Source organism: Scyliorhinus canicula, chromosome 23, assembly GCF_902713615.1.
Source record: "Scyliorhinus canicula chromosome 23, sScyCan1.1, whole genome shotgun sequence".
NCBI classification, from domain to species: Eukaryota; Metazoa; Chordata; class Chondrichthyes; order Carcharhiniformes; family Scyliorhinidae; genus Scyliorhinus; species Scyliorhinus canicula.
Genome location: NC_052168.1, coordinates 8,254,393 through 8,278,301, shown reverse-complemented (window position 1 = coordinate 8,278,301; position 23,909 = coordinate 8,254,393). Strand labels below are relative to the sequence as shown.

General features: G+C 54.2%; 1 protein-coding gene across 1 annotated transcript in view; it reads right to left on the bottom strand.

Annotated features, from left to right (window-relative positions):
• Positions 1 to 15,935, bottom strand: part of syt3 (synaptotagmin III) — a 67,398-nt gene extending 51,463 nt beyond the window's left edge. Inside the window, exon 1 of the mRNA XM_038783821.1 lies at positions 14,946 to 15,935. Within this exon, the coding sequence (XP_038639749.1) occupies positions 14,946 to 15,099 (154 nt within the window). The 5' untranslated portion in view covers positions 15,100 to 15,935. The remainder of the gene's footprint in view (positions 1 to 14,945) is intronic.
• Positions 15,936 to 23,909: the final 7,974 nt, after the last annotated feature.

The window sequence follows — 23,909 nt, the reverse complement described above, 5'->3', positions numbered from 1 at the left end:
CCGGGTACACGGAGGGAGAATTCAGAATGTCCAATTCACCTAACAGCACGTCTTTCGGGACTTGGTGGAAACCGGAGCACCCGGAGGAAACCCACGCAGACACGGGGAGAACGTGCAGACTCCGCACAGACAGTGACCCAAGCTGGGAATCGAACCTGGGACCCTAGCGCTGGGAAGCAACTGGGCTAACCACTGCGCTGCCGTGCCATCCTAAGTGGTCAGCACTGCTGCCTCACAGCACCAGGGACCCGGGTTCGATTCCGACCTCGGGTGACTGCCTCTCCGGAGTCTGCACGTTCTCCCCGTGTGTGCGTGGGTTTCCTCCGGGTGCTCCGGTTTCCCTCCTGCAGTCCAAAGATGTGCAGGTTAGGTGGGATTGGACACGCCAAATTACCTCTTGGTGTCCTAAAAGGTTGGTTGGGGTAACGGTGAAAGAGCGGGTGGATTGGGCTCAGGCAGGGTGGCCTTTGGCAGGGCTGGCGCAGAACTCGATGGGCCGAATTGACTCCTCCTGCACTGTAGGGATTGTATGATAGTGTCAAGGAAGTAGGGGAGAAAATCAGGCACGGGGGATGTGTGGGTTGGGGAGAGGGGAGGGGTGGGGGGGGGGCGACGTATATGATTTTTTTTCCCTCGGTCCCTATTCCCGAAGAGGGGCGTGGGATGCTGAACGCTGGCAGATTGCCGCTGAAGCCCGGGCACATCAGGCCGGCACGTTAAGGAGCTCAGGGCGAAGGGCAAACCTACGTCCTCCCCGTGTGTGCGTGGGTTTCCTCCGGGTGCTCCGGTTTCCTCCCACAGTCCAAAGATGTGCGGGTTAGGTGGATTGGCCATGATAAATTGCCCGTAGTGTCCTAAAAAAAAAAGTAAGGTTAAGGGGGGGGTTGTTGGGTTACGGGTACAGGGTGGATATGTGGGTTTGAGTAGGGTGATCATTGCTCGGCACAACATCGAGGGCCGAAGGGCCTATTCTGTGCTGTACTGGTCTATGTTCTATATGTTCTATGGGAGGCTGTCGCCTCCCCTCCCCCACTCTGTAATTACAGTGAGCGTTCACTCCAGCAGAACCTGCTTGTTCACACGCGGCGTGATGGCAGAATCGCAGATGATTAATAGCGGAGGGAGGCAGAGGCTCAGCGGAGCATCGATCCGACTGCCAGGCGGTCACGTGTGCGGCTCACAAGAGAGATTAGGCTGCTGCCTGGGGCCCTGAAGACTGCCAGGCTGCGAGAGAGAGTGTGTGTGTCTCCCCTAACGCTCACCGACAGGAAGAGCTGACTCCGTATGGATGCGAGTCAGACTGCGAGCAAGCGCCACAGTGCATTACACTGTATTGATAGCTTGCTCAATGTATTTGCCAATACAATTATGGCCGGCTGAAAATAAACCAGGTTTACTCCAGGTGAGAACGGGGATGATGAATTCCAGTCTCCGAGGGGCAGCGAGGGGGCACGTCCAGGGTACCTGGTCAATGCTGCTAAAAGGGCGGAGAGAGGCCCTGCATTTCGATAGCGCCTTGCCTCTCCCTTGTCCCAGGATTCCGCGCAGCCACTGGAGTACTTTTTGAGGTGCGGCCACCGTTGCATTGAAATGTCAGGGGCGGAGCGATCCCCCCCCCCCTGGACTGAGGGCGCCAGAGACACAATACCCCAAATCGGCACGCGGTTCCTTTGGAGGGGGACTTCCGTTTTCGGGGAGGTGGGAGTGGCGGTGGCGGGGGGGGGGGGGGGGCAATCCCGCGGGAGTCCAACCCAAAACGACGGCTTTAACGCTTTTCCCCGATCGATTGCCCCCTCCCCCCCGCAATGATATAACGGAATTGTGACATTTTGAGAGTCAGGATTCCCGTTTGCTCAGATATAAGTGTCATTATTAGACCTTTACGCCTGATAGTCCTTGTCTCCCCTCTCCCATCTCCCCCCACCGCCCTGTCCCGCCCCGTTGGGTTCAGTTCAACGTGAATAATGACAAGTGCCCCCACGACATGTACCTGAGGAGCAAATCCTGCCCAAGGAACACAGGCGAGTACAGCCCTGGGAGAGGGGGAAGGAAGGGAGGGGGGAGGGTCGTGTCCAGGCAGTACCCTGCCACTATACCCTGGCACTGCTCTCTGTTACAGCCCCGGGCACTGCCCCAGCACTGCCCGGCCACCATTCCCTAGCACTGCCCCCTGGCACTGCTCCCTAGCACTGCTCTCTGTTACAGCCCCGGGCACTGCCCCAGCACTGCCCGGCCACCATTCCCCAGCACTGCCCCCAGGCACTGCTCCATGGCACTGTCCCCTGGCACTGCTCTCTGGTACAGCCCCGGGCACTGCCCCAGCACTGCCCAGCCACTGCTCCCTGGCACCGCTGCCTGGCACAGTCTCCTGGCACTGAACCCCTGGCACTGCCCCCTGGCCCTGTCGCTGGGTACTGCTCCCTGGCACTGCCCCATGGCACAGTCTCCTGGCACTGCCCCATGGCACTGTCCCCTGGTACTGAACCCCTGGCATTGTCCCCTGGCATTGTCCCTGGGTACCGCCCCCAGGTACTGCCCCTGGCACTGCCCCAGGCACTGCCCGGGTACTGTTCACTGGCACTGCCCCCAGCACTGCTCAGGCACTGCACCTGGGCGCCACTCCCTATCACTGCCAGGGCACTACCCCTACTCAATCATGTCCTGCTGCGCCAGTGTGACTTCGTGGGACCCGTCCCATAATTTTCTTTGTGCCTAAATGGCTACAAATACGGCAGAGGACCCGTGCTCTCCAGCCGCAGCTTCCACCTCATTTGCCCGACCCGCTCCGCTACACGGCAAAGTGATGAAAAAACTCCACCCTCAAAGACAACACAGCTTTGAGGGAGAGGCTAGGATAGACAGGTGGGGGAGGGGGGGGGGGGGGGGGGTCTATTTCTATCTGTCTGCTCACTAGGCTGCTCAGAATACGTTAAGGTGACAGCCACAGACACTGAGGCCCGAAGGGATTGTAACGACGAGTTTAAGCAGGGAGGCGAGCGGGCGGTGAAGATCAAGGAGAAATGGGAAGCGGAGTTGGGAATGGAGATCAATTGGGGAGTATAGAGTGAGACACTGCGAAGGGTAAACGGGACCTCCCCCCGTGCGAGGATGAGCCTGATACAGTTTAAGGTGGTGCACAGGGTGTGTATGACTCGGGCGAGAATGAGTGGGTTCTTTCAGGGGGTAGCAGATGAGAGTGAGAGGTGTGGGTGGGGGCCAACGAATCACGCGCACATGTATTGGGGTTGCGAAAAATTGGGAAGATTCTAGGCGGGAGTGTTCGCGGTCTTAGCCAGGGTAGTGGAGGAGGAGGTGGACCCTTTGGTGGCGATATTTGGGGTTTCAGAGAAGCCGGAGCTCATGGAGAGGAGGAAGGCCAATGTCAGGGGCTGGTTTAGCACTGGGCTAAATCGCTGGCTTTTAAAGCAGACCAAGGCAGGCCAACAGCACGGTTCAATTCCCGTACCGGCCTCCCAAACAGGTGCCGGAATGTGGCGACTAGGGGCTTTTCACAGTAACTTCATTTGAAGCCCACTTGTGACAATGAGCGATTTTCATTCCATTTCATTAATGAAGGTGGTTCACTCTCTGAAAGGGTGGGAGGAGTGTGAGCTCTCGCAACATTCAAGAAGCATTTTGATTCGCACTTGAAACTCCAGAGCACACAAGGCTATGAATCACGTGCTGGAAAATAGATTTGAATACAGACGTGATGGATGGCCAGCACGACACACTAGGCCGAAGGGCCTCTTCTTTTGCTGTAAAACCCGATGGCTCCATGAGATGTTTTAACACGAGCGCGCAGAAACTTCAATTAAGTACTTTTTCCTCTAATTAAATGTCTGCCAAGTGACTGAAGAGGAATTAAAAGGCCACACTGTCTCACTCGATTGATTCGCCGCGGAAAAATGTTTAATGAAAGATTGGCCTCATTACCGAACACCACATTATTGCTGGACAAATATGGACTGTGTGGCCAGCAGAGAAACACAACCCCTCAGTCAGGATTGCAAGCTGTGCCCAGGGGGTGTGAGTTCAACTCAATCTGCTGGATTCCTCCAGTGGTGAATGTAATATATAGATGTACATATGATAATTCACACTGTCTTTGTAAGCGCAGTAGCGCTATCCTACCACTAGGGGGAGAAGCTCTGGGAGTACTCAGGAACTTGTACTGGGCTCCACCCTTGGCTCCGCCCACGACTCCTCCCCCCTAGTGCAGATGTATAAATACCCTTGTCCAGAGTCAGCCTGAGTTCACTAAGAGTTCATCAACGGGTAACAGGCTGGCTCTGAAGTAATTCGATTAAAGCCTAGATTCATATCGGAAACACGTGTCTGGTGAATTCATGGTTCCATCACCTCCACAAGGCCTAGATTTTCCGTTTCGAAGTTAGCCTGGTTGCCCTTTCCCCTTCCCTTGCAGCTGAGGAAGGCGACCAGAACCAGTTCCCCATCTGCGTCAGGGGGCAGTGGCTGTTGTCATGGCAATGGGTTTCGACTCTCGCTGGGGTGCAGTGGGGGTGGGGTGGTGATTATGTAAGGGGGGGATGGAACAAAAACCTCCGTTGGTATCCAGCCTTTTACACGCCAAGGAGATTCACAGGTCTAAACCTCAGACCGAGACGCGTGGGGCGATCACAGAACGGGCGCCCAAAGGGTGGGGCAATGGTGTGGGCCTCAAGGATGAGAGAGGGAGGGTGCGAGCTGGAGAGGTTGAGGGAAGGAACTGCAGAGCCCCAGGTAGGTGAAGGCACCTCCGGAAATTGTGGAACGATCGGAAAGTTTCATACAGCTCCCTGTGGGGCACACCGGGAGAATTTGTTCTGGCTCAGGAAGGTCGTGTGGGTCCTCGACAGTGAGGGTGAGAAAGAGAGAGCGAGAGGGTAATGGGAATTTACCAGAGTCATTCCCAGGGATAGAACATAGAACATATTGGGCGGGATTCTCCCAACTGGAGTCTAAGAGCCGACGGCGGAGTAAAAACCGGAGTGTTTTACTCCGGCGTTGGCGCCCGTTCGCAGACCCCCATTCTGGGGCCTCCGTGGGGCTGGCAGGGGCGTGGCACGATTGGGGGCGGGGCCTCGGAGAACCGGCGCCGCGTAAAAGACACGCGTTCCTTGGGTCCCGCGCATCCGCAGTTGGGCAGGCGCCAACTAGCGCATCCGGCGTGGCCGTCCTCCCCCAGGCCGCCCCGCACAACAATGGCGTAGGGCTGTAACATTGCCGGCGGAGGAAAGGAGGCCCGCCGACAGAGAGGCCGGCCCGCCGATCGGTGGCCCCCGATCGCAGGCCAGACTCCATCGGAGGGCCCCCCCCCACCCCGGTGAAGGAGCCCCCCTCCACCCCCCCCCCGGTGAAGGAGACCCCCTCCACAGGCCGCCCCCCCTGAGCGTTCCCACAGAGTTCCCGCCGGCAGCGACCAGGGGTGAACGGCGCCGGCGGGACTCTGTCGTGTCGGAGCGGCCACTCGGCCCATCCGGGCCAGAGAATCGGTGGCCCCGCCCAACGCGCCGGCGCAAATGGCGCCGATTCTCCGCCCCTCGGAGAACCACACGCCGGCGTCGGGATGCTTGGTACGGTTGCTCCGATTCTCCGTCCCGGCGCGGTGCTCGGAGAATCGCCCTTACAGTGCAGAAGGAGGCCATTCGGCCCATCAAGTCTGCACCGACCCACTTAAGCCCTCACTTCCACCCTATCCCCGTAACCCAATAATGAGGGATTTTAGCTACGATGTTAGGGTTGGAGTAGCTGGAGTTGCTCTGTGTGGGGCGGGAGAGACTGAGGAGAGATTTTGATAGAGGTGAACAAGGTTATGACAGGATCGGACAAGGTGAACAAGGAAAATCAGATCCCATTCGGGGGTGGCACAAGAACTAGCGGACACAAATCTAAGGCAAGAGATAGAGGGGACTTGTGAGGAAGAATGCAGCAAGTCACAATGACCTGGGTGGTGGACATGGAGACAATTTATGGTTTCACAAGAAAACTGGGTGGATGGTTGAGGAAAATAAACTTGGAGAGTTACGGGGGCAGAGCGGGCAAATAGGACTCAATGGAGTTGCTGTACAGAGAGCTGGCATGGACTCAATCGGCCCACTCAAAGGTGACGATAGTTAAAATCGAGGATGTGTAGGAGCCAAGATTCCACAGAATCTCTACAGTGCAGAAGGAGGCCATTCAACCCATCGAGACTTCACCGATCCTCCGAAAGAGCACCCTACCTAGGCCCATTTCCCCGCCCTATCTCCATAACCCCGGGAGGATAGACTAAGGGGCAACTTGGCAAAGCAACCTGCACATCTTTGGACTGTGGGAGGAAACCGGAGCACCCGGGGGAAACCCGCGCACACACGGGGAGAACGTGCAGACTCCACACAGGCCAGAAGCGAACCCGAGTCCCCGGCGCTGTGAGGCAGCAGCGCTAACCACCGTGTCGCCCATTCCCTTTCCTGATGGCTGGCTCACGTTAAGCAGGTGCATGCATTGCATTGGGATATCGTTGCTTTCAACTGCAATGCACTCCACAATCAAACAGTCCACCGATGTTCGCGCGCAAGGGCTTCATTAGAGCGCGTGCGGCTCCCCGCATCGCCTTCTGGGCCGGTTCTTGCCCGTGACAGAGGTCACATGAGAAAGACGGTGGCCAGGACTTTCCGAGCCTGCCCTAACACGACCCGCCGCGGGAGATTCGGCGTGCCAGCCAAAAGCCCGTTGACTTTCCTGGTGGCGGGCACAGCCGGAATATCCCGTTCCCTGGTGGGTGGGTTGGTTGAGAGTTAACGCCAACATATTGTTTTGCAAAACCGTGAGGGGTCTGACTGGGTTAGATAGGGAGAAGCTGTTCCCACTGGTCGGAGCATCGCAGGCAAAGGCAAATGAGGACTGGACATTGGAGGTGGGAGTGCCCAAACGGAATGGTTGGGAATGACATCCATCTCCCGGTGGCTGGGGAAAGATTGGAATGCTGTTTTCTGGGAAGCAAATGTTGTATCTCCTGCATTCTCTGTTGGTGGTACGTTTATTAATAATAATCTTTATTGCCACAAGTAAGCTTACATTAGCACTGCAATGAAGTCACTGTGAAAAGCCCCTAGTCGCCACATTCGGGCGCCTGTTCGGGTACACAGAGGGAGAATTCAGCATGTCCAATTCACCCGACAAGCACGTCTTTCGGGACTAAACCAGTAGCTGGTTTAGCACACTGGTCTAAATCGCTGGCTTTTAAAGCAGACCAAGGCAGGCCAGCAGCACAGTTCAATTCCTGTACCAGCCTCCCTGACCAGGTGCCAGAATGTGGCGACTAGGGGCTTTTCACAGTAACTTCATTTAAAGCCTACTCGTGACAATAAGCGATTTTCATTTTTCATTTCACTTGTGGGAGGAAACCGGACCGCCCACGCAGGTGGGGGGGGGGGGGGGGGGAGAGCGTGCAGACTCCGTACAGACAGTGACCCATTTTTATTGCAAATCCCCAATTGTCCTTGAGTTGAGTGGACACAGACTCCAACTCAATTCACGGTGCGCCGCGAGCGGCGTTTTTGTACGGAAACGCAGGGCGGGATTCTCCGTCCATTCACACCGGCCGAATTCTCCGTCCTCGCCAGCGACCGGCAGTGGGGGCCGGACTCGCAACGGAGAATCGCGCCCGCACATTGTTCCCTCCAGAGTGGAATCTGGGATGGGAATCCAGGCTGACTTCGCCGAGTCTGAGTTCCGGGGCACGGGCTGTGCCTGCTTGTCCCCCGGGGGAGTTCTGTCTCGGCTGCAAAACTTTCCGTTGCAGCTATTCCAGATTTACTGCACGGAGGTTGCCGCCCGCGCCTCACTTTCCCGAATTCTCCGGCCGTTGGGATTGCCTATTCCCGTCGGCAGTGGGTTTTTCCGGAAGCGTAGTGGGGGGTGGGGTGGGGTCTTCAATGGGAAATCCCATTAACAAGCGGCGGGAGTAGATAATTTCCCCGCCAGCGAACCGTGGTGCGGCCAAGAAACACGCGGCGGGGGGGAGCGGGGAATCTCGCCCTTAACCTCTCCGTGGGGCTCTGACCTCAGCGAGGTTGATTTATGTGCCGAGGCGTCAAGGAGCCTCAGGAAGAGTCAAGCAGACAGAATCGCGCAGAGAACAAATGGAAAGTCGGCGAGATGCCAACATTAATCAGACGGAGCGCCCACACGGCATCAGAAAAGGACAATGCGCATCGGCTAATCTTGAGTGGTTAAGATTGCATTCTGTTTCGCTTGGCTGAATATCCCTGGTTTTCTCTACTTTTCGAACCGAGCAGGTGCCAGTTCCCTCTGTCCGAGTATTTGGGTGGCCAACCCGATTCTCAGCCAAGAGGGTCGGTGACCTGCCGGTTTTGAAGAGGTACCCTCCCCTAACCAGGCGGGAGCGACACTGGGGGGGGGGGGGGGGGGGGGAATTGCTCTTCTGAGGGCCAGCGTGGAAAATGGTGGGCCGAACGGCCTCCTTCTGAACCATTCTATGGGGTCCACGTAATCTCCTGGATTGGTTTCGATCAGGAACGATTGGAGGGGAGTTTGTCCTTTTCTCATGTTTATTTTCTCCCCCTCCGTTCCTGTGTACGAGAGCGGCCTTCGAAGGTCTGTGTTCGCGGTGGACCGACCAGCATTGCATTGGGCAGAGGCTCGGTTGACCAGTTGGCCTTCACCCACCATTGTGGCTTGTTCGTCGGAGATGGGGGAATGAGGGAGGGCAGCACGGTAGCATTGTGGATAGCACAATTGCTTCACAGCTCCAGGGTCGCAGGTTCGATTCCGGCTTGGGTCACTGTGCGGAAGGAGGCCATTTGGCCCATCGAGTCTGTACCGGCTCTTGGAAAGAGCATCCTACCCAAGGTCAATACCTCCACCCTATACCCATAACCCAGTAGCCCCACCCAACACGAAGGGCAATTTTGGACACTACGGGCAATTTAGCATGGCCACTCCACCTAACCTGCACATCTTTGGACTGTGGGAGGAAACCGGAGCACCCGGAGGAAACCCACGCACACACGGGGAGGATGTGCAGACTCCGCACAGACAGTGACCCAAGCCGGGAATCGAACTTGGGACCCTGGAGCTGTGAAGCGATTGAGCTAACCACAATGCTACCGTGCTGCCCTGGTGAACCTTTGTTGCACTCCCTCTCGAGCAAGAACATCAGGCAAGGTGACCAGAACTGTGGCCCGTACTCCCGATATGGCATCACCAGACCTTTACACAACTGCAGCAAGTCATTTAATCATTAAACTTTCACTTATGCGTTTAAGTCCAAAACCAGGTCAAAGGTCAAAGTTTCTACTGTCTAAATTGACAAAGACGTACCCATCAGACTGTCATAATATACACACATTTATATGATGGCGCATAGACAAACACTGACTGACTGACACACTGAATGACCAATCAACACACAGAACACAGCAGCCAATCACCAGACAGGACGTGGCCACTATAAAGCCAGAGACACTAGTTTTCCCGCTCTCTCGGGATGCAGCCTCTGAGACAGCCAGAGCCCGTGATCAGCAACACGAACATCCACCATGTGCTAGCAGCATAGTCTGGTCAGGTTAGCCTCAGGTCTCCAGTCTACTCAACATAGTGTCAACCCACAGTGCAAGTATGTTTAACAGCTCATAGTTCAATAAAATAGAGTTGTACTTCTACAAGTGTCTCTCTCACTGCTGCAGTCCTCGCAGACCCAGCTTACCCAACACATCACAGACTTCCAGCCCTGCCTTCTTCCAACATCAGAAAAAATTAGGAAATTAGTTTTGCATAAAACCTTATAACATGCATCATTAACTTAACAACTTTTATCAGAGGCCATTGGTGCCTGCCTGAGTAATACCCTGCACATTTTCAGAATTAGCTGGGAGACCGACCATTTCTGTTTCCTAATGCCAGACACCTGGGGCGGAATTCTCCGACCCCCGCAGGGTCGGGGAATTGCCCGGGGCCGGCGTAAATCCCGCCCCCGCCGTGGCCGGAATTCTCCACCACCCGGGAATCGGCGGGGGGCGGGAATCGCGCTGCGCCGCTCGGCGGGCCCCCATGGCGATTCTCCGGCCCGCGATGGGCCGAAGTCCAGCCGCTGTTAGGCCTCTCCCGCCACCGTGGTTTAAACCACCTCTGGTGCCGGCAGGAGCAGGTGGCGCGGGCGGACGCCGGGGTCCTGGGGGGGAGCGGGGCGATCTGACCCCGTGGGGGTGCCCCCACGGTGGCCTGGCCCGCGATTGGGGCCCACCGATCGGCGGGCGGGCCTGTGCCGTGGGGGCGCTCATTTTCTTCCGCCGCTGCCACGGCCTCCATGGCCTCACCCATGACGGAGGCGGAAGAGACCCCCTCCACCGTGATTGCGCCGGGGTGACGTCAGCGGCCACTGATGCTCCGCCGCATGCGCGGACGCACGCCAACCGGCGAAGGCCTTTCGGCCAGCCGTTCGCATCGGTCGGCGGAGTGGGCGGCACTCTGGCGTGGGCCTAGCCCCTAAAGGTGCGGATCTGCACCTTTGGAGAGGCCCGACGCCGGAGTAGTTCTCGCCACTCCGCCCCGCCGGGTAGGGGAGAATCCCGGCCCAGGCGCGGAGACTTTTGTAAAATATCTTGGCGTCTTGGGGCTGCAAACACAGTCAACGGGTAGCGAGCTCCGCCTCTGAGCGAGAAGGTCGTGGGTCCTTGAGGAAATGTTCTTGGCCAGCACTGCCTGGCGCCCCGCTGAAGGAGTGCAACACTGCCTCCTCAGGTAGAATGGGGGAGAGTTCCTGCTCCTCCCACCAGGAACGCCGAAAGATTTACCCGGTCGTGACGGTGCCGCGCCCTCTGCTACCCAGAAAGCTGGTGATGCCAAACGCCCTCGCCCACCCACATCCCCCCCCATGCGTTTGCTGGTTGCCTTTGCTCCGACCCAGCCGAGCTGTCGATGGCACAGCACGGTCACCCCACGGGGACCTGAGGAGGATTTCCTCCCTCTCTGCCCCTACATTCGATCCGCAGTCCTGCCTGCTGTGGGGCAACAAGTGACACCATGCGGAAAACCAGCGCCCAGCACGTGGGCAGCCTGCAACTCAAGACATTTCTGTTCGATCGTGGGGGGGGGGGGGGAGTGGGTCAACCCGGGATTTGTGGGTAATACTCTCTCAATCTCAGTCAGCAGTCCCAGGGGCTTTGAGACCCTACTCCCGAGGTGGGCGCACACAATGCAGGCTGAGCCGTCCGGGCTGGATCGCTCAACATCTCAAAGTGCTTCACAATCGATTCAGTACTGTCATGTGAGAGTACCTTTAAGAAATGGGTGTTTGTCAGTGATGTCAGAGTGTGGGTGGAGCTGGGCTGTCTGTCAGCTTTTTACTGTCGTTTTAGGCTGTTTGCTGCAGGGTGCGTTTTAGTTTCGTTTTCAGTGTTGGAGTTGAAGCTAGACAGAGCAGGTGTACTGCTGTTCTCTCTGCCATGAAAAGACTATCTCTTGATGATTTGGCGAATTCAGAATTATAAATGTTCTCAGTAGTCAATGTAAACCATGTAAACAATGTAAAAGGCAGCACGGTAGCATGGTGGTTAGCATAAATGCTTCACAGCTCCAGGGTCCCAGGTTCGATTCCTGGCTGGGTCACTGTCTGTGCGGAGTCTGCACGTCCTCCCCGTGTGTGCGTGGGTTTCCTCCGGGTGCTCCGGTTTCCTCCCACAGTCCAAAGATGTGCGGGTTAGGTGGATTGGCCATGCTAAATTGCCCGTAGTGTCCTAATAAAGTAAGGTTAAGGGGGGGTTATTGGGTTACGGGTATAGGGTGGGTTTGAGTAGGGTGATCATGGCTCGGCACAACATCGAGGGCCGAAGGGCCTGTTCTGTGCTGTACTGTTCTATGTTCTAAACCTGATGCGCTTCTGTTAAAAGGTGTTTCTTTTGTCTTCTGGATGTTGTTTGGGAAGTTATTAAGGATTACTGAGTGTTATATTCTTTGGGGGTTGTATTTGAATTGATGGTTGCTAAGATGTTCACTGTATGTTTCAAAAAGCTCAACTTGAGTTCATAGAATAAACATTATTTTGCTTTAAAAAATACTTTTCCATTTCTGCTGTACCACACCTGTAGAGTGGGCCGTGTGCTCCCCATACCACAATCTAATAAAAGTTGTGGGTCAGGTGAACTCCATGATACACTTTGGGGTTCTCTAAACCCTGGGCCCATAACAGTACTTTCAGAGTGCAGTCACTGTTGTGATGTTGCCATTTTGTGCAAAGCAAGATCCCGCAGGAAACAAGGCGATAACGAGCCAGACAACCTGGTTTTGTGATGTTGATTGGGGGATTGACGACGACACTGTTCCTCCTCGGAAATTGTGCCATGGGATCCTTTAAATCCACCCAAACAGGTCGATGGGATCGCTTCCTCCCCATCTCCGTCACCCCCTTTAAGGACACCGTGCGGGGTCAGGTGGGTGCGGGGGGGGAGGGGGGGGTGGACTGAGAGGGGATCAAAATGGCTGCCGCCCCTGGGGAACCATGGGCCGGACTCTGAGATGTTCGCTGGGCAGAAGCAGTGAAGTTTCTTTGTTTGATCCCTAAGCCACAAACGGGTTACACGGGGGGTGGGCACAACAGTGGTTGGGCAATAAACTCTGGGCTCGCCGTCGGCGGCCACATCCAAGAAAGACCTTTTAAAAACTGCGTCTCAGCTAATTATCTCGAAGGCTTTAACTGGAAGGATGTTGGAGGCAGAATCGATGGTAACCTTCAGGGGAGACAATGGGCAAAGTCCCAGAATTAGTAATGTAGTTATAGATGTTAAACATAGAACATTACAGCGCAGTACAGGCCCTTCGGCCCTCGATGTTGCGTCGATTTGTGAAACCACTCTAAAGCCCATCTACACTATTCCCTTATCGTCCATATGTCTATCCAATGACCATTTGAATGCGTTTAGTGTTGGCGAGTCTACTACTGTTGCAGGCAGGGCATTCCACGCCCTTACTACTCTCTGAGTAAAGAACCTACCTCTGACATCTGTCCTGTATCTATCTCCCCTCAATTTAAAGCTATGTCCCCTCGTGCTAGACATCTCCATCCGAGGAAAAAGGCTCTCACTGTCCAGCCTATCTAATCCTCTGATCATCTTGTATGCCTCAATTAAGTCACCTCTTAACCTTCTTCTCTCCAACGAAAACAGCCTCAAGTCCCTCAGCCTTTCCTCGTAAGATCTTCCCTCCATACCAGGCAACATCCTGGTAAATCTCCTCTGCACCCTTTCCAATGCTTCCACATCCTTCCTATAATGCGGCGACCAGAATTGCACGCAATACTCCAAATGCAACCACACCAGAGTTTTGTACAACTGCAACATGACCTCATGGCTCCGAAACTCAATCTCTCTACCAATAAAAGCTAACACACCGTACGCCTTCTTAACAACCCTCTCAACCTGGGTGCCAACTTTCAGGGATCTATGTACATGGACACCGAGATCTCTCTGCTCATCCACACGACCAAGAATCTTACCATTAGCCCAGTACTCTGTCTTCCTGTTATTCCTTCCAAAATGAATCACCTCACACTTTTAATACATGTGTTTATATGTACCGGTATTTAAAAACACACATATGTATCATATATATAAGACAAATATAATGGACGCAATTCTCCGGCCGTTGGGATTCACTCTGTTCCCACTGGAAGACACCCCCACCCATGGGATCCCAGCGACGTGGGGTGACTTCAATGGGAAATCCCATTGCCAAGCAGTGGGAGTAGGGAATCTCGCCGGCAGTTGCTGAGGAACACATTGCTGGGAAGCTAGAGATTGCATAATATATATACATAGGGAACACACACATATTACACAGAAAACAAATATAGTGTACATTTACAAACACACATATCTCTATTATTTTATATTAATATGTCCCGATCAAACCAGGGCAGATAGTGAGATTTGAATCTTATAATTTACAGTGCAGAAGGAGGCCATTCAGCCCATCGAGTCTGCACTGGCCCTTGGAAAGAGCACCCAACCATCCAAGCCCACGCCTCCATCCTCTCCCCGTAATTCCCGGCTTGGGTCACTGTCTGTGCGGAGTCCAGCATGTTCTCCCCCGTGTCTGCGTGGGTTTCCTCCGGGGTGCTCCGGTTTCCTCCCACAGTCCAAAGATGCGCAGGTTAGGTGGATTGGCCATGCTAAATTACCCTTAGTGACCAAAAGGTTAGATGGCGTTACTGGGTTACAGGGATAGAGTGGAGGTGTGGGCTTAAATAGGGTGCTCCTTCCAAGGGCTGGTGCAGACTCGATGGGCCGAATGGCCTCTGTCTGCACTGTAAATTCTATGATTCTATGGACCCCACCTAATGTTTTTGGACAGGGGCAATTTATCGTGGCCAATCCACCTGACCTGCACATCTTTGGACTGTGGGAGGAAACCGGAGCATCCGGAAGAAACCCGGAAGAATGTAATGAATGAATATGATTTGAAATGTGTATAAAGCTGAAAATGTTATTAAAATATTTTTTTTTAAAATTAAGTCATAAGATTTGGAATTGAAAGCTTGCCTCAATAGCGGTCACCCTGATAACTTTCACCAACCCCATCGGGTGCCCCCTTTTAGGGAAGGAAATCTGCCGTCCTTACCCCGGTCTGGCCTACTCGTGACTCCAGGCCCAGGGCAATGTGGTCGACTCTTAAATGCTCCCCCTGAAATGGCCGAGCGAGCCACTCAGTCCAAGGATGGGCAATCAGGGATGGGCAACAAATACCCGCCTTGCCCACCTCCCAGTGAAAAAAAATCAAAGGCGTACACTGCGGAAATGGGAAAGGTTTCCGGGGTTGCGGGAGGCTGTGGAACTGAGCTGGTGGAGATACAATGGGCCAAATGGTCCCCCCCCCCCCCACTGCGCTGTAGGAGTCGCAACTCTAGCTGGGTCTGACATTGGACGAGCCCGCCTCCCGCTCGTTACCTGTCTCGATGTGGCGCGTGCGGTCCCGGTCACGCATGAGGTAAGAGAACTCGATACATTTCTCCTTGATGCGGTTCTGCCGGACGCTCAGGCACAGTTCACTGACCAGCGCCAGGGCGTTTCGGCACAGCTCTTCCTCGCCGTCCCCGGACATCGCGCCACAGCATCGCCTTCGCACGAGGAGAGGAGAGGAGTAGAAACTGCGCCCAGCTTCCCGACGGCGACTTGGATTTGGGGGGGGGGGGGGGGGGGAGACCTTCAGCCGGGTGACGGGTTTCACCTGCGACAATCCAGGATCCTGTGGAGGGACAGAGGGAAATCGAATCACAATCCGGGCCCCTTCTTGGAAAGGGGTTTTGACTGAAAGGGACGGTTAGGGAGGTGGGGGGCCAGAATCCCCTTGAAAATTTCAACCCTCAATCTTTAAGTCTGCGGATCGCAACTGGGGGAGAAGCCAGCTCCTTTCTCAATGGGGAATTCGGGCAAATCGATTGGGATCGGTCACAGTACAAGCTCCAGTTGTGCATGGCCTGGGCCGAAACGCGGGTGGACGAGCACAGGCCTCAACAGGCCTTGCTTCTCGACTGGCGGGAGAAGCGGCCAACGGTTACTACTTCCTGGATCAGGGGTCGCGGGGCCTTTTGCGTCTTGGAGGGTGACACGCCTTCGCTGCGGACTGTGGTCCCTGAGCCAGGGGCTACCCGGTTACCCCCTCGCCCGTGTTATCTCGGCACAGGCTGGCAGCGCCCATTCTCGCGATCTGCGTTTCTCCCAGGGGGCAGGGGTCTTGAGAGGCCTCTTGAATTTTCAAAATCCGGTCGCTGATCCCGAGCCGCTGCTTATTGCGGGGAACTGTGATGAATCCTCGGACGAACGTCACCTTCAAATTGCAGCTTCATTTTTCGGGAAGAACATTCAAGATGTTCAGAGCAGTGACTAATCATTCTCACAGTTGAAAGTCATTATGAAGTTGGCCTCTTCTGCTGCTCTTGCCTGCAAGGAAGAACGTATCTCGTAAGGAACAGTGCATTAAAAAAAAGGAGAATTTATTTCTTATTGGCTGCTTCATTATCACATCACACTCGGCTCCCAAATATATCTGGGCCCACCTACACACAGCTTTGATGTGGTATGGCCAAATGTAGAATTACCACCAAGGATCAGAAATCGGAGCTTGTGCTCTGAGTGCAATTAGCAACCAAGTCAGAACCCCCCCCCCCCCCCCCCCCCCCGCCCCCCGCCGCACCCCACTTAAACATGGACCCTGGGGGAGTGTGCGCAATGAGAATGCACGAGGCCTGAATATTTCCTGTCCGCACACACTCTCCATCTTCACTCTCTCTCTATTTCTTCAACATCTCTCTCTGTCTTTCCTCAAGCTCTCTCCCTCCCCCTTCTCTCCCCGTCTTTTCCTCTTCCCCCCTCTCTCTCTCACACACATACACACTCATCCCTTCTCTCTCTTTCTCTGCTTTTCCCTGCCCTGCTCCCTCTCTCTGTCTTTCCCCTTCTTTTTCTCTTTCTCTCCCCTTTCTTTCTTCTACTCTGCCTTTTCCCTCCCATCCTCCCTCTATCTCTCTCCCCCTTCTCTCTCACTATGTCTTTCCCCTCCCCTCCTCCCTCTCTATCTCTCCCCCTCTCTCTCTGTCTTTCCCCTCCCCTCCTCCCTCTCTATCTCTCTCCCCCTTCTCTCTCTGTCTTTCCCCTCCCCTCCTCCCTCTCTATCTCTCTCCCCCTTCTCTCTCTGTCTTTCCCCTCCCCTCCTCCTCTCTATCTCTCTCCCCCTTCTCTCTCCTTCTCGTACTATGTCTTTCCCCTCCCCTCCTCCTTCTCTGTCTGTCTTTCCCCTTCTCTCTCTCCATCTTTCCCCTTTTATTTCTCTTTCTCTTCCTTTCTCTCCCACACTCTGCCTTTCCCCTCCTCTCCTCCCACTTTCCCCCTCATTCTCTCTCTCTCTCTCTCGCCGCCTTCTTTCTCTCCCACACTCTGCCTTCCCCCTCCCCTCCCTCCATTCTCTCTCTCTCTGTCCTTCCCCTTCACTCTCTCTCCCTGCCAGCTTTTCTCATTCTCTCCATCATCTGTTCCTTCATTGCTTTTCTGCACCCCTCTCATTTCTCACCGTTTACACACTCGCTTCGTTTCTAATCCTCACACACGTTATTAACCCTTTGCGTTGCTCTCTGGCGAGGTCAGTTTATTGTGGTTAATCCATTCTCTCACTCAGCTTCATTGAAGCCTACTTGAAATGAAAACCGCTTATTGTCACGAGTAGGCTTCAAATGAAGTTACTGTGAAAAGCCCCTAGTCGCCACATTCCGGCGCCTGTTCGGGGAGGATGGTACGGGAATTGAACCGTGCTGCTGGCCTGCCTTGGTCTGCTTTAAAAGCCAGCGATTTAGCCCAATGCTATACTAGCCCCTTTGTGACAATAAGTGATTATTATTATTATGTCCATGCCCAAAGATGGACAGGTTAGGCGGATTGAACACGCTATATATTATCCCTTAGTGTCCAAAGATGTGCAGGTTAGGTGGGGTTATGGGGCCAGGGGGTTGGGTGGGAGTGGGCTTAGGTAGGATGCTCTATCAGAGGGTCAATGGAGACGCAATGGACCGAATGGCCTCCTTATAGACTAGGGATTTCATAGATTCTATGAATATACACTGATTAGAATCAGTGTGTAAACGGTGAGAAATGAGAGGGGTGCAGAAAAACAATGAAGGAACAGATGATGGAGAGAATGAGAAAAGCTGGCAGGGAGAGAGAGTGAAGGGGAAAGACAGAGAGAGAGAGAGTGGAGAGAGAGAGAGGGGAGGAGGGGAGGGGGGAAGGCAGAGTGTGGGAGAGAAAGAAGGCGGCGAAAGAAGAGTGGGACATGAAGAAAGGAAACCTTTAAAAAAGTAATTCATTCGGAACTTTCTACTATGTTGAAAAATAGTCACTTCACCACTGGGCAATAAAAGTATCAGTCTTTCAGAACCTTTAAAGTATCAATAACAAAAGCATAAATCCTTGAAACCATTTAACCCGTAAATAAACATTGTGAAATTGACAGCAGAGATCAGAGAGCCTGAATGTCATTCAATAATGTTTTCTCTGGCGTGCAATAATTTCGACAAGCATAATGGATATCAGGGCTCTCTTGGCTGAGAGAAGGTTTTTTTTTGGGTGGGGGGCAGACAGGAAAGTTAGGTTGAGGCCATGATCAAATCCGCCATATTTTAATTGAATGAGGGGCAGTGTCGAAGGACTAAAGGTTCTTATCCTGCACTTATTTCTCATGATCTCAGGTTAAGCTCATGTACATTTGATTGTGAGTTGAGCTGGGAAAGAGTATGCTTTGGTGTGATGCTCCCCAAGTCAAATAGCCGGCCAATATTTCATGTCTGGTCTTTCAGGCATTGAAAGACCCTAGAAAATAGGCCATGACCCATATATTCCAATCAATCCAGACATCCAGAATGGCAAATGGGACATTAACCCCTTCTCGTCCTGTTTCTGAGGGACACCATGGCGGCACAGTGGCTAGCTCTGCTGCCTCACAGTGCCAACCTGGATTGGATTCCGACCTTGGGTGACTGTCTGTGTGGCGTTTTCACGTTCTCCCCGTGTCTGCGTGGGTTTCCTCCGGATGCTCCGGCTTCCTCCCACAATCCAAAGGGGCGCAGGTTAGGTGGATCGACCATGGATTAAGGTTACGGACATGGGGCGGGGGAGGGGGCCTGGGTGAGGGTGCTCTTTCGGACGGTCGGTGAAGACTCGATGGGCCGAATGGCCTCCTTCGGCACTGCAGGGATTCTATGATCCTGTAATCTGTCAGAAGTCTTGGATAGACTAAAATGATCAGATTATCGCAGTGCTGTGTCTGGGACATAACTGTGCGCAAATTGGCAGCGGGGCATCCTCCATTTGAGCAAGTGCTTCATTGTTTGCTATGTGCTTGGGAAAATGCCCTGGCTAAATGGGATAGTATTTCTTTCATTGTCTTTCGCGTCCCTTGACGTCGCCATGCTGATTTATCTCAGAGGAATATAGTGTTCAATTCTGGTCGCCACATTACCAGAGGGATGTGGAGGCTTTGGAAAGTGTACAGAAGTGGTTTACTCGGATATCGCCTGGTATGGGTGGGCATTAGCCATGAGGGGAGGTTGGATAAACTCGGTTTGTTCTCACTGGAACGACGGAGCTTGAGGGGTGACCTGATAGATTATGAGGGGCATGGACAGAGTGGATAGTCAGAAGCTTTTTCCCAGGGTGGAAGAGTCAATTACTAGGGGGCATAGCTTTAAGCTGCGAGGGGAAAAGTTTAGAGGAGATGTACGAGGCAAGTTTATTTACACAGAGGGTAGTGGGTGCCTGGAACTCGCTGCCGGAGGAGGTGGTGGAAGCAGGGACGATAGTGACGTTTAAGGGGCATCTTGACAAATACATGAATAAGGTGGGAATAGACCCCGGAAGTGTAGAAGGTTTTAGGTTAATAATAATATTTATTAGTGTCACAAGTAGGCTAACACTAACACTCCAATGAAGTTACTGTGAAAATCCCCTCGCTGCCACACTCCGGCGCCTGTTCGGGTACACAGAGGGAGAATTCAGGATGTCCAATTCACCTAACAAGCACGTCTTTCGGGACTTGCGGGAGGAAACCGGAGCGCCCGGAGGAAACCCTCGCAGACACGGGGAGAACGTGCAGACTCCGCACAGACAGTGACCCCGGCCGGGAAACAACAGTGCTAACCACTGTGCTACCATGCCGCATGGGCAGCCGCCAAGGCCGGCGCAGGCCTGGAGGGCTGAAAGGCCTGTTCCTCTGCTGTACTTTCCCTTGTTCTTTGATCTTTGAAGACCCTTTCCAATTAAAGAATCTTCTGCAGGCGCACAGTCAAAATGATTCTGTGTTCTGGCAGTATCTTAAGCTGTTGTCTCAAAGATCAGTGAAGCAGCAAGGGTTTCTTGTAACAATCCGGCTGTCTTTCTCCCTCTCTCCTAAATATCAGCTCAACGTCCCTCAATCTCTGGATAGCTGTTTTCTGCAAAGAAGCCCATTTCAGCTTAGCCCGTTCAAGCACAATGACTCCTATTTGCTTTGCTCCGATTCAGTTCGATTTCCCAAGGATCCCTTGCACGGAGAAATCGTAAGCCCTTTTCTTCTGGGCTCAGACAGTGCGCTCCAGCTCAGCGGAGCGGTGAGCATTTGCAACACAGCGCAATCTATTTTTAAAGCTGGTGGTTGCAGCAGAGGAGAGATTATTCCCCCCCCCCCCCCCCCCCCCCCGGCTCCTGAAAATGCCTCTCGATGTCTGGCCCCGGGGGCTGGGGCACGCTCCCTGGGCAGACGTTCCCCCCCCCCCCCTGCCCCCCCCTCCCCCCCCCACCTCAGCGCTTCGCTGAGGGAGTGCCGCACTGTCGGCGGAGCAGTCTTTCCGAGCCGGAGTGACCACCTCGCTGTCTGTGGGAGCCTCCTCTGTGCAAATTGGCTGCCCCGCTTCCCTATGGTGACCAAAGAGTACTTAATTGGCCGCTGAACACCTTGGGGCATCCCGGAGTCTTGGAAGTATTTGCGGGAATATCCCGGGAGTTTTCGAGGGGCAGGAATGAACCAATATTGAAATGGGAGTGGGGGGGGAGGTCCGAGGAACGAGCCGATAATTACAGGGTGTGGTCCAGGAATGAACCAATAATTATGGGAGGGGGATTCCCCCCCCCGCCCCCCCCCCCCCCCCCCCAGTATTTACAGGGGATTCTGAGGAATGAGCCAATATTTACGGATGGGGGAATCGGGTCGCATGGATGAGCCAATGATTACAGGAGGGAGGTCCTAGGAAGGAGCCAATAATTGCAGGGGGGGGGGTCCTCGGAATGAGCCAATAATTGCAGGGGGATCCTAGGAATGAGCTAATAATTGCAGGGGGAGTCCTACGAATGAGCCAATAATTATAGCGGAGTCCCAGGAATGGGCCAATAATTATAGCGGAGTCCCAGGAATGAGCCAATAATTATAGCGGAGTCCCAGGAATGGGCCAATAATTACAGGAATGCACTAAAAATGAGCCAATATTTGTGGGTTGGAGAGGGGGGGGGGGGGGGGGGGGTCCAGGAATGAGCTAATAATTACAGGGGGTCCTCGGAATGAACCAATAATTACAGGGGGTTGTCAGAATGAGCTATGAATCACAAGGGGTTCCTAAAAATGAGTCAATAATTACAGGGGGTCTGAGAAGTGAGACAATCTCTAATATAACTGGAGTGACACTCAAAAAGGCAAAACGATCACAATATATCGCTGAAAAGAGAGACATGTTGCCGAAGCTTTTTGCCTGGCACTCATCAGGGCAAACACAAGGATGCCAAATTTCAAACGGTCACAATAATTTATACTGCAGGAGAAAAGGGTGGCTGATTGGCTGGCAAGTTGTCTCTGATGGCCTGCGCGTTGCCGTGGAGAAAGCAATGGGGAACTATCGGCTCCCCAACCTCCCGGGTAATTCAAAAGAGACGGGCGGCTTGAACATATTCCTTTTGTTTGCAGGCAATGGGTCCCAGCGTGTGAATGCACCTCACTTCGAGCAAGCACAAACGAGCCTCACGAGCATGGCCGATTATCCTAAATTGGTTGTGCGTGTAGCCATTGGCGCTCTCAGGGTTATTCAGTGGGTGCTGCCCAATCACGAAATCGCATCTAGCAGTACATATATTTTTGGTCATATGCTTGTGGCTGCACTGGCAGCATTCAATGCATGAATGGGAGGGTGGAGTGGGCACCCATGGGTGCTTCTTGCCGCGTGCATCTCCCACTCTGGCTGACTCTGCGTGCTGACTGATGGTGTCCTGACTACGGGTCCTCTGCCCACAGACCTGGGGAGGGTGTAACAGCTGGTGCAATGCTGCATGGCCTAGTCCCAGTCAGCCTATTAAACAGATGTTGCCCGCGGAGATCACCAGCTGATTCCTGAAGCCTTCCCGCTTCGAGGAACCTCCATCTAACCGGCTAATGTTGCTAAGCAACAGTCCTAACAAAAAAAAAAATCTGACGAATGCCAGTCCTTTTGTCGTCGAACATGTTTTCGTGTTGGTTGACATCCTCCTTCCTCAGGTTTTGGTCAGATGATTGGACCCATAAAGCAGCTCTGGCCACCCCCCCACCCAACACCACCGCCCCCCCCAACACCAAACCCCTCCCACCCCCCCAACACCACCCCAACACCATCCCCCACCACCCGTAACGCGCTTTGCAATCAATGACGCACTCCCGAAGCGTTGTTGTAAAGTAGGGAACATGGCAGCCAATTTCCGCACAGCGCGATCCCACAAACAGCGACGTGATCGTCTTGTTTCCGGGATGTTTTGTGCGAGGGGGTAACTATTCGTCCGGGACATCGGGGAGCACCTCCCCTCCTCTCCCTCGGAACAGTCGCCTCCGGGATCGCTTCCTGGTGCCGGAACACTCAATTCTGGAATTCTGGGTCCCAGCCGCTCCACCTCTGAAATGAAATGAAATTCGCTTATTGTCACGAGTAGGCTTCAAATGAAGTTACTGTGAAAAGCCCCTAGTCGCCACATTCCGGCGCCTGTTCGGGGAGTCTGTTACGGGAATCGAACCGTGCTGCCGGCCTGCCTTGGTCTGCTTTCTAAGCCAGCGATTTAGCCCTGTGCTAAACATCCACCCCTGAGACGCTCCTTGAAGCTGGCCTCTCTGACCGAAACTTTGGCTGACCAACTTAGCATCTCCTCACTTTTGCTTTTGGAATTCACGTTGTAGAAGGAGGCCATTCGCTCCATCGGGTCTGCACCGGCCCTCGGAAAGAGCACCCGACTTAAGCTTACGCCCACGCCTCCACCCTATCCCCGTAACCCCACCTAACCTTTTGGATACTGAGGGGCGATTTAGCGCGGCCAATCCACCTGACCCGCACACCTTTGGACTGTGGGAGGAAACCGGAGCACCCGGAGGAAACCCACGCAGACACGGGGGGAGAACGTGCAGACTCCACACAGACAGTGACCCAAGCCGGGTATCGAACCTGGGGCCCTGACGCTGGGAAGCAACAGTGCTAACCACCGTGCTACCGTGCTGGTATGTCAGTGCAACCGTGTCATTGCAGCCCCCTCTTTGGAGATGTTCAGCTGGGGCTCCCCGTGAGGCCATGAGCACACGGACGCTTCCTGATCGAGCAACGCCCCCCCCCCCCCCCCCCCCCCCCCCCCCGCCTGGTTTAAAATACACCAACATCTCCCGCAGACTGATGGGAGTTTGAGAGCGAATCTAGTACAACAGCTTTGCTGTCACAGCCTCAGGTCACGGTGAGACATATCAATTTGGATCCTTTAATTATTCCTCTTCCTGACCCTCCTTCCCTGCTGCTTTGTGCTAATTAGTCTCCTGTCTCAACGAGTAAGGTTCTTTCACTCTCTCTCTCGCTCTTTCTTCTGTTCTCTCTCTCTCTCTCTCTCTCTCTCTCGGGCCCTCGGTTCACAAGCAGCGATGGGGCCTCCGCTAACCCCACAGTCAGCGGCGGCACTCGCTCACCTGCGAGATTTATCGGCGGGTCGCCTGCCCACGGAGCAACCCGACACCCTGATCCAACCCCTCACCCCCCTTCCCCCACATGGGATGGCCGTCGGGGGCCTACACCTGGGCCACGTTGCCGCTCCCGAACCTGCTTGTGCCATCGCACCAAGCGGCTGGGTTCCCTGGGCAGATCGGGAGATTGGAAGGCCATTCGGCCCCTCTAAACCGCTCTGCCCTTCACTGAGATGAGGGGTGGTCCTCGACTCCTCCTTCCTGCCAGCCCCTCCCCGCAAAACTCTTGACTCCCTTGTCCCAACGAAATTCTCCTTCGCCGGGCGCTGAATACCTTGTATGGCCCGGCCTTCAAGGTTCTCTGTGGGACAGAACTCCCACCCGCTGAGAGAAGCATTTCCTCCTCCTCCCTTCTTATCCATGTGCCCCTAGTTCTAGATCCA